The sequence below is a fragment of the Mchenga conophoros genome, linkage group LG9 (genome assembly GCF_057382185.1).
Source record: "Mchenga conophoros isolate Kocher_MC1m ecotype Shallow Benthic linkage group LG9, M_conophoros_male_GT1.1, whole genome shotgun sequence".
Lineage (NCBI taxonomy): Eukaryota > Metazoa > Chordata > Actinopteri > Cichliformes > Cichlidae > Mchenga > Mchenga conophoros.
The window spans coordinates 2,844,150-2,855,364 of NC_140534.1; the positions used below are offsets into that span (position 1 = coordinate 2,844,150).

Genomic DNA, 11,215 nt, shown 5'->3' on the forward strand with positions numbered 1-11,215 from the left:
AAGGTGCTGTGGCGGCGTTACTGGGAGGGAAACGGGTCTCGCTGCTCTGTGGGCGTGGACCCGGCAGGTCTCTGCGGCTGCTGTCAGTCGTGCTTGTGTTGCTCTCTGCTCTGTCTCGCTCACAGCATAGTGTAACAAACGCTGCCTCTGTCTCTGCTGGGGTCTACTGGTGTAATGGGCGATGAAGGTGAGGAAGACGGAGAGCAGGACAGATTGCTCGTAAAGTTGGCACCGCCCACAAATTCAGACAATCAAGTCATATGTGCAGAATGTGTCCATGTAATTCCAAACAGCCAGTGTTGTGTAGCAGTGTTACCTCCAAGTACACACTTTAAAGTGCACATCGTCTCTCAGTGCGGCCCACAGTTCTCAGCACCTGCTCAGCATGTCTACGACCATGCCACCTGGTTGTAGACATGCACAACCACATAAGCATCCACACAAACATGCTGTGTGAGTGTGTGTGTGTGTACACACACACACTCACACAGTGCATCGTAGTGGACATACTGGCGTTGTGCGTTGGAGAGAAAGGTTTGATCAGATCATTGAGATCAGGTCTAATCACGCTGTTCAACTTCCCAACATTTGCTGTTCTCAACAGGAAGCACAAAACAGTCTGTGCATGCTGGGAAAGTGTTGTTCGTGGCAATCAAAGAGGACGTCAGAAGGAGTCCAGCTTGTGCGGGCTAGCACTGATCTTCACATCTGTCAGCACATCTGGTCCTGACAGCTGCTGACCCACTGGCTGTGCTTCCTCCATGTGGCTGCTTTACATTTGACCTAAAGCCTGCGTCATTATGACCAAATTTCATCAGTTGACAATTTCATCAGCTGACAGCCAAATGCTGTGAGCGACTGGGCAGCAGCTGCGATACAGCCGAGCTCACTGCATCACTGTGCAGCTGGCTGAGTGAATCCAGACTCCCTCTGAGCTTCTGTGCAGTTTTATTGGCCTCATAGGAAACGAGGCCTTAATGCAGTTATGAATGTGCTTATTGAAGGAGACTCTTTAAACACTGTGGTTGTTTTAAACTGCGGCTCATCCTGCTGTGGGGTTGTTGGGCTTTCACTATACGTTGTTATTGCTCTTACATTCATTAACCCACTTCCACTGATGGCCTCAGTGGAAGTGGAACTCCAGAGCTGCAGGTTGTGATGAGCTCAGACTGGTCCACATGTGATCTAACAGCCTGCTCCTTCACCTCCCTTCAGTCACACAGGATGCTGCAGGAGCTGGCTCTTCGTCACCAAGGAAACCAGAACCTCCTGTGCACCCACTAATAATTTGCTCAACCAGCACCAGCAAAAGCAGTGAGGTCAAAACAGAGGCTTGAGCATCCAGCTATCATAAGCAGGCCCTTACCTCTCACATCCTTTAGGTCTTTTATTTTGAAAGTGAATGCTGTTATGCTCTTGATTTGTCTACTGTGAACCCAAAACCACTAACAGCTTTGGAGCGTTGCTGTTTGAACCCATCATACAGCTGCAGCGCTGAGAAGGGATCTGATTGGTTAGTGGAATCTGTAGTCACATGTGACTGAGCTGCTGGACACAGCACGCAGTCTGTGTGTGAGTCTGTGTCAGCTGACTACGCTGACCAATAAGACGAGAGGCTCCTCAGACATTAAACTTCCTTCTAGAACGTCACCTTTGATGGGAAGAAATGCTCGACTTTATGAGTCACGTATTCCACAGGCTGTGTGTGTGTGTGTGTGTGCGTGTGTGTGTGTGTGTGTGTGTGTGTGTGTGTGTGCGTGCGTGCGTGCGTGTGTGTGTGTGTGTACGTGTGTGTACGTATTGTGGCCAGGAGGGGGCACTGTTATCTAAGTGAAGCGCACACACTGACCTCTGGCTTTCATGTGCTTCACTGAGAGGTGAGTGTCTGTGGCAGGAAAACTCCCAGCATGCACTCTGCTCCCACAGTAACGCACCTAAATATAATTTCACAGTGACATGAAGTTGTGCTGTAACTGCTTCATCTTCTACACTGGTGTGTGTGTGTGTGCGTGTGCGTGTGTGTGTGTGCGCGTGCGCGTGTGTGTGTGTGTGTGTGTGCGTGCGTGTGTGTGTGTGTGTGTGTGTGTGTAAACGCTTTGCCAGGTGAAAATAGGTGTGGAATAAACAGCTTCACACAATTGCATACAAGCACACACGTACACAGGTACAAGTACATGTACCTGCATAGGTAAGTGTAGTAGGTGCTGTTGTGTTAGCACAGAGGCGTGCTGTGGGAGGAGCACAGGGATACATCAGGGCGTCGTGCTTCCATAATGAACAGTAATATGTCAATAAGCATAATGTGTGTTTGGCGGCAGCTTCAGGAGGAGGTGGATGTCCTGGCAGATCGGATGGAGCAGGCCAACAACAGCCTGAAGGGAGACTGGGTCCGCTGGCAGCACAGCATGAAGACTGACCTCAGATCAGCCTTCATCTCTGCTGCAGAGAAGAACGTGGAGTACTACGAGAAGGTGAGCTCACGCGAGAAGCTTAGACGCAGCACCTGACTTTGGTTTGTATCGAAGAGCGTTGTGTGTTCAGGTGAGTGTGAGAGCAGCCTGAGCTGCTGCTGTTGCAGTGTGTGCTCAGCAGCTGAGGCTCAGAGTCCATTTGTACCTACATGACTCTGACTGTACTGATGACAGACTTCCATTCATTTTCACATCTGGAGTCATTAAAATGTGTGTGGTGTTTGCCCAAGAGTGCATGCTGACTGAGTGCATGCTTGTGTAAACTGAGTGAAGAGCACGGAGATATTATTGCAGATGGCTGAAGCAGAGACGCTGGTGGAGCAGAAAGCTCTTACAGCACTCACTCAGTTGGTTGTAGCCCTGCAGCCTCCACCCAGACACGCCCCCAGCTCCTCTGTGCTCCAGCAGAGGGCAGCAGCTCTGCCTGCAGTCCCCTCTGTGCTTACGTCAGCTCTTTGACTTCATGGTGCCACATCCTGCAGGTAGAACGCTGACTCCACCTCTTTCATAGCTTTGGAGATGAAACTTCTCCCACTCGTCAATGTAACACGTCTTCTGTGGATTCTTCTCGGCTCCACTGAGCAGTGGAACAAAGGCTGGACTGGTCTTACTGCTGTAGAGCGCCGTGTGTGCTGCTGAGCGGACCGTACTGGTCCTGGATCAGATACCGGGCTGGATTCTCCCACATTGTTTAGTGTTAGATTAGACACATAAGACCTGGACCTGACCTGGCTTTATGATTATTACACCTTACAAGAAAGTAGACCCGAGTACTGGGAGGCCCAGTATAGAGAGCTGACGTGTGTGAGAGCCTGGACAAAAGTCCTTTTTCAGAATCCAGTGGAACCAGCAAGTCTGGATCAGGTCTCTGTTTAAAAAGTCCTGATGTCTGATCCTATCATAGGCAATGCAGCTGATAGGTGAAAGGAGCTGTAACTGCCTCCTGTCATCTACTCTAAGCTAGGAGTGAAACAGGCGCGTCTCTGTGTGGGTGTAATCCAAGAGGGAAGGAGCCAAGTTATGGGAAGTTGTTTTGCACTCAGAAACAGTGAGCAGAGAAAAAGTGCGTCCACAGTCTTGGACAGTGTTTGCCTCTTTGGCTCACACGTCTCATTGGCCTTGTTTTCTATATTTATTCCACATCAGAGGCCTCTTCAGCAGAAGTGCTACATCACTGCAAGCACAAGCTCCGCTGTGTAATAGCTGAGGCACGGTTTGGTTCGGTGTGAGAGCCGTTTGTGTTGTCTTGAACCGCAGCACGGGGAGGTGTTGAGAAAGTAATGACAGCTACTCTTTACAGGGCGGGAGAATAGCCCGAGTGAGGGCATCAGTGGACACGCAGTAATCAGAGTGGCAGTGGGATAAGTGGGCAGGCCTGAGCTTCCTGAGCTGGGATCGTTTCACTGGCTCATTCGTGACTTTGTGAAACTCTGCACAGCGACGTTTAAAGAGCTTGGTGTTTGCACACCGTGTGCTCTGGGGTGCACATCTGAGCAGAGGCTGCGTGCACATATTGTTATTCAGGTGCATATGTGGGCCAGTGTGGCCATGGGGGCTGTGAATGATTTATTGGTCTGGAGCCCAGAGAGGCTATAAGAGTCTAATAAGAAACCTCCACCTGGGAGGATTTGATGGCAGCTAAGAGCGATGCAGGCAGGACTCAGAAATAGATGGAAGTAAAGGAGTGAGGATGGAGAGATCAAGGAAAGAAGGGGTGGTGTTGCTACATCAGGTCAAAAACAGTCGATGTGATCCTTTAAAGCTGGGCTCACACTGTGCGATTTTGAGCCGCTTTTTGAGTCGTGCGACCGTTTTGGCGATCGGCCCGATTTTGGCCTTCATCGTGCGTCGTGTAGTATACGCGGCGTAACGAGAAGCGATTAACACCTCACGACCAGCTCCCGATCATCAATCGCTTGGTCGTGGTTTGAAATCCTCACGACCGTCGTGAGGGTGTCACCGCAGCTTCTCACACTGCGCACGCCCAAACACAAATATCAGCGAAAAGGACGGCGCAGCACGGCTGTGCAGCGTGTGATCTGGACACAAGCGATGGAGGCACAACTTGTAGAACTTTGGAAAGCTCATCTGAGCCTTTTCGATGTGGCCTCGAAAAATTATCATGACCACAACAACCGTGAAAATAGTTGGATTTACATGCTGCTCAATCACAGCTGCCTGATCATGTTTTTCATTAGCAATTTAGCAAAGTTGATGGTGGTGGTGTGCGTGTGTGTGTGTGTGTGAAAGACAGAGCGATTTTCTGTTATAACCTTCATGTTATGGACGCACAGTGTGAGCACTCGGGTCGCATCAGAGCATCGGGCCGTATAGTGTGCGACCTGCATCGTGACCTAACAACGTGCAGTTCGAGCAGAAGCTGAATGCGTGACTGAAAAAACTGCCCAGTGTCTGCCCAGCTTAATGCATCGAGTCCACTCAGTCATATGCAGGACAGGCAAGAGAATATCAAACAGAACAAGTTCATTCACGATCTGTTCATCAGAGTCAGAAGAAGTTACGTAGTCACACTAAGAATGTGACTAACTAGTTAAAGTTATTGTCTTATTACTGATACGCTGACTGTCATGGTGATACACAGTTATGAGCTCTGCCTTCATTGTGGATGGCAGAGCCCATTTCTATGGTTACCTCATAGCAACAGTGTGCTGGAGAAGTGCTGCTGTAAATAGAAATATCATGTCTGAGCCTGTGGTACTGCTGCAGCGTCTCGTCTTCCTGATGCTGCTGTCACTCTGTATCGCTATGTTTGGCACGACGGTCGTCTTCCTCTACTTGTCCGCTACCCTTTGACCCGTTTTGACTTCGGGATGTCCAGACGTACTCTGCACAGATCGCCATAAAAAATGTATATACATAAATATAATATTTAAAAAAAAATAACACCCTGAATCCATGGTTTCTGTGGGAGTACAAATTGAGCAAGTGCAAGCGATTAGTTGGGTGAAGTGTGCGCAGTGAAGGAGGGGATGACCATGTGACCTGATGAACAAACGCATGGAGATATTGAGATGACAGTTTGGTTTCTAAGTAGATTATCTTATTGGGCATCCTCTCTCTCTGCACTCACCAGGCATCTGGACAGGATGCATGATGGGAGAAATGAGAAGAATCTGGCAGAACTGTACTAAGTAGAGAGGTCAAAGGTTGCACACAGGTGAGAGAGGAGCTTTGGTGAGGAAGCTGCAGGTGGCCGAGTGTCTGTGGGGCACGTACGAGGGCTGCGGTAAGCGTAACAAGTGGTTCACAGCGGAGGTGGGATTACACTGAGGGACATGTCTAATTCCTGCTTCCAGTGGTGATGAACAGGCTGGCGAGCAGGTGGAGAGTGAGTAGGGGGGCAGCAGGGTGATGACGGCTCACCAGCTGGCCCCACGTTTGTTCCTGACACCAGCTGAATACCAGCCCGCTCTGAGTTCTGGTACTTCTCTGTCTATGTTTTAAAGAATTATATGTTTTTGTGCTACGACAGGACCAACACACCCTGCCCATCTCTGTGTGTTCGTCCTGATTCTGGTCACCTGCTGAGCACCAATGAGTGTGGAGGAGAGCTGTCAGCTGATCAGGCTTTCCTAATGAGGTCAGAGTTGAGTCAGGGCCGTGTTTCTGACTGTGCACCGTCCTCTCGTCCCATTCGTCAGACTCAACATGTGGTTTTAGTGTCAGGGTCACAGTTGGGTTATGGTTAGGTTAAAGGTTAAAGGGTAAGTGGCGAGGGAAAGCGTCATGCCAATTACATGTCCCCACAAGCTATGAATACCCGACGTGTGCGTGCACGCGTGGACAAGGTGATGTGTGTGGAAGTAGAAAGCAGCAGCAGCCTGTTAGGATTGGTTGTCATGACGCCGTTTGTCTGAGGCGACGGCGTGCTGCGCTGTCGCGAGGCTCTGACTCTGCCTCGCACAAACTTTATGTCCGCCTCACACGGGCGTTTGAGTGTGTCTGCTCGTGATGGTGTGTGCTTGGCATTTTCACTGTGTGGTTTCATGGCTTCTTGCTATCAAGGTAACTGCTTTTTTTTAAGGGGGGGGGGCTGGGCAATATGGCCTAAAATTCATATCTCGATGTTTTTTAGCTGGATGGCGATATACGATATATATCTCGATGTTTTTTTAAAGCCATAAAGTAAGAACAAAGAGTTCTTAGTCAAAGCTGTGATCCAGATGTCACACAGGCATGAAAAAATTACTCCGAAATAAATGATCAGCATTTATTAAATAAGAATTCTCCAGAAATAAAAGAAAACAATGTTATTTTTGTGCATAACAAAGAGCTCACAACTGTGCAGTCAAATGTAAACTAACAGACGCTGAGCAGAATAACAAAGATTTCACAGCTGCTCTGTTCCCAAAGGTTCTGCTGCCGACAGCCTGGAGTTTGAAACCGTGTCTCTTACAGGAGCCATTTGTGCTCCTTATACACACACAGTACGGTAATATTACGTTGAAGCACAGTACGTATCACTCTGCGAGGCTCCCCCTGACTACTGCAGCTGTAATGCTCCAATCCATCAAGCGGTGCGACTTCGTATTTTACCAAAGTCGTACTAAACATTTCTGACAGATTGCTGAGCGCCGTGTTCCACGTAAAATCGGTTCGCGGTCAGCAAGCACAACCAGAACTCATACATAAGGCGCGCTGTCGATTTTTGAGAAAATGAAAGGATTTTAGTGTGAGGTTATAGTCCGAAAAATACGGTGTAGGAGTTTGTAAGTAGTTTGTTTCGAGGCAGGAGGCCGGAGACTTCGCGGTCTGGGACACAGCACGCAGTTTCACACACTCTTCATTTTGCACTTTATGGCGCTGTTGGTGAAAATACTAGCAGTGCTAGCTGCACGGTGTCAACGAGGTAACCGCTAAGCATTGACGCCGTGCAGCCCCACGCACGGGGCGATCCGCGGTAACTTGTTAACGGAGATTTGCCGCGTTAATACAGCTTTGGCGTTAACGTCATTTTAACGAGTGTAACACTGCAGCACTGAAATAGTCATCTCCTAATGTTTTCTTTTTACCGACCAGCTCCTCTTTGATAGCTGCCGTGATGCGCACACACACACACACACACACACACACACACACACACACACACACACACACACACACACACGAAATGATGAGGGCGTTCATCACACTGTTGGGTGTGACGGGGCTGCCAAGAACCAACAACACAGGTTTACTTTGGTTTCACAAACATGATGCAGGAGCAGGTCATGGATGACGAGCTTGAGTATTTCTTCTCTCTCTTGACTGTGTTTAAAGATGGGACACACTCTGGGGTCAAATTGAAACAAAGGCAGGTGTGACTTGAGGTCAGAGGTCAAATGCGATATCTTAAATCTGTGTTCAGTATGTTGAAGGACATAACTAAAGATTATCTCGGTGATTACTCGATGATCAGTCCCTCTGTCCATCTCTGCCTCCTGTGGTGCGCTGGGCTTACAAAAACACATTTATGTGGTTTTACAATATGACATGTAAACAATAAAAATCCACGTCGACCAATTTTTATAGTTAATGTCAAAGTGACAGTGAATATGTCAGTCATAGTTTCTACGTTCACGCTTTTTGTCAGTTTTCCACCAACAATGATGAAGCTGACTTTGAAGGCCTCGTGGATGGAAGGACCGTGAGTACGAGCTGCCGCTCCCTGTGCGCTGAAGACAAAGTTTCGTTCTCCACCCAGCGTTCACGTGGCTGCTGCTCGTAGTAATATTAACATTGTCCGTCTTTATTTCAGTGTCTGGCGGTGTGGGAGTCGTTCCTGGTGTCACAGAGAGCAGAGGCCGGCGGAGGCCAGGAAGACGTTGCTTAAAATGTGGAGTCGACGCCGCCCCCGCCCCCAACCCCCACATGACACACACCGCTCTCTCCAGCAAAACCTTCAGATGTACGAATGTACCACTGCCCACTGCTTTCTGTCTCTGCTCCTCTGACAGCAAACTGCTGAATCCCAGTCTGACCATTCCAACATTACTAAAACCAGCACTGTAATCCACACACACACGCACCAACCGTGTGATTGGCACAGGTTCTCTGTGTCGTTGTTGTGCTGCATGTTCCCTACAGTGGCGGCCACAGCTAGCAGCTGGCTCCTGTGTCAGGTGACAAGGATGCCCTCAGGTGTCCTTGGGTAACTCGTGGATTTGGCAGCAGGAGGCGTTTTCACACAAAGCAGGGACGATCAGGTAGAGCCTCAGAACATCCTGCTCAGTGATTTTGCCACAACAACAAAGTTGAAGTTTAATTTGTAATAAATGGTACATTGATACTGATTTCTACTTTAATATTTAAAGTTTATAATGAAATTCTGATGTTTATTAGTCTTTAGTGATGCAGTAGTTTTAGTAAGTTCTGAATTGTATAGAAGTGATGGTAGACAACAACAGACACACGGCTCATGATGGTGATGATGAGCCTGTGGCAGTCGTATTTGCTACATCAGCCCGACGTTGTTGTGCAGATTCACCAAAGAGTCGTGTTTCCTCACAGCTGCTGCTGTCTGCACGTGTGCAGCAGCGTGTTTAAGCCAGACGGGCATCTCGTACTGAAGCGACCAAAGGATCTGTGAGCTGAAACGTAATCAGTCAGTAATTGAAAAGCAAAGCCGTTTTCAGGCTCCGTCTTTACTCACCTGCTTCTGTCCTGTTACTATCAATCATTAAGATGAGGAAATGATGGGTTTGCAGGAAACATCCATACATAGCACTACAGTTTTACAGCCCTGTGTTAAAATAATAATAATGATAAAGCGTCAGTCTTTTGGAGATTATAAACGTGATGGTCTGAGTCATGTGTCCATGCTAATGGTAACAATAGTGAACCAGAGACATAAAAGCACAGCTGCGATGAACTCGTCTACTTTTATCAAGACGAGCTACTGAAAGTTGAAAATCTGAGTCCTCATTGCCAACTTCGACTGCAGGTCGGGAGACAGCTCTCTGCCAAAGTTATGCACCAAACAAATGTCTCACATTTCATTAACAAACCTCACGTGTGATGCAAGTTGACTCAGATGCATGTGAGCTGCAGACAACACTGCTGGAGATGTCTGGAAGCTTTAGTCAAGTTTACTCATCTGCACTACAGCGGCCCCGTTCCAGCTGTTCCACCCACCGTTTCATACTGTGGACCTTCTGCTCACTGCTTTTATCATTGTGAAAAATAATATGTAATAACACGATTTGAGATACTGACAATAAAGACTGATGTGACGCTACAGAGTTTGTCTTCTTTTTGGAGTGTAGAGCAGCAGCAGGAGTTCTGTTGGGTCATCAGTCGGTGGACCGTCCATTGACAGCATGGTCCCTGCATCATCTGGGCGTGCTCCTAAGTAGTTTTGTTCTCAGCAAATTAAAATGCATATCAATAAAGATTTTCAGCGTGAATATTCAGTTCATCGCGATCCGGTGTGTGATTTCAGTTTAGACATGCTGCCCGTATCACTGAGGGAAGACGTGCAGGTTCAGTTCCCTGCATGCTCTCATCTCACATTGCTGGAGTTGCAGCATATTGAAGATTAAACCAGTCAGCAAAGTTTGTTTCATTGTGAGCAGGCCACAAGCTGAGGTGATGCCTACTTCTGTGTCATCAGGCTGGAGCAGCATCGCACATGAATGACTTTCCTGTGTTTAAATGGAAACATGTAACACTGAGAGTGCTGATGATGTACAGATAAAGTCAAAGATTGATGTCTTCCTGCTCCTGACTTGTGAAGTTTCTTAAATATAGTATAGATCTCTGTCACCCTTCCTCTGACGATGTCATGATGAATTAGCAGGGCCCTCTTCCTCTCCGTAGCAAAGTCATTGCCCCCGATCGCAAGCAAGTAGTTATCGAACAACTTTTTCCATGCAGCAAATGGAATTTTCGGTTCGCCCGGACAATCCAGGAACACAGCCGGGGGTTACAAAGAGAGCAGAGCCATAACTTAATCACCACTACTCTCGTCGCCACTTGTTGTGTGGTGTTAGTTCAGCAGGCATTACACACACACGCAGGTAGGAACAGAGGATCACCGGAGATAACTCCTTTCTTTCTTTTTTCTTCTTCCAAAATACCACCACGACAACAACATACTCACTAGCGCCCTCTAGCGCATCTGGTAAATGCATCTACAGAACAAATGCAATAGTATGTGGACACAACAAGTGCTGAGTATGTTTCAGTTTCAGTTCCAAAATATCCTCGTTAAAATCAGATTTTTTTTTTTTTTTGCCTGTCCCGTTTGGCTCTTTTGCCATCAGAATTATTGTCTAAAGCAGGGGTGTCAAACTCAAATACACAGTGGGCCAAACTTCAAAACTGGAACAAAGTCGCGGGCTAACGTTAATATTTATTGAAAAAAAACTTCCTCCAGATTTAAGAATGAATCTTTTCTTATGGACTCAAATAAGTTTTGCTGGAAAACTGAATATGGAACAAGCAAAGCTTAATACTGTATAATACCAGTAGGCCTGCTCTGATAGTAATTTGGTATGGCTTCACAGGCCAAATGTAATTAGGCTGCGGGCCAAATTTGGCCCGCGGGCCAGAGTTTGACACCTATGGTCTAAAGGCAAAGAAAGATGCCCAACGGATTTATTTGCTAAATACGGGACAGATTTGACTGGGGAAAAGAAAGGGGAGAAAGAAAGGGGGAAAGAAAAACAGCGGGGAAGAGGGACGGGGATAAAGGGCAAAAAAACCCAAAAACAATAAAATAAGCAGACAAAAAATATGTATAT

The 11,215-nt window shown here is 47.5% G+C and overlaps 1 protein-coding gene across 1 annotated transcript in view; it reads left to right on the forward strand.

The window, feature by feature from the left end:
• The window catches only part of snx7 (sorting nexin 7), a 32,039-nt gene extending 22,331 nt beyond the window's left edge, over positions 1-9,708 (forward strand). Inside the window, exons 8-9 of the mRNA XM_085286151.1 lie at positions 2,319-2,471; positions 8,230-9,708. Coding sequence (XP_085142277.1) covers positions 2,319-2,471; positions 8,230-8,304 — 228 coding nt within the window. The 3' untranslated portion in view covers positions 8,305-9,708. The remainder of the gene's footprint in view (positions 1-2,318; positions 2,472-8,229) is intronic.
• The last annotated feature ends 1,507 nt before the right edge of the window (positions 9,709-11,215 follow it).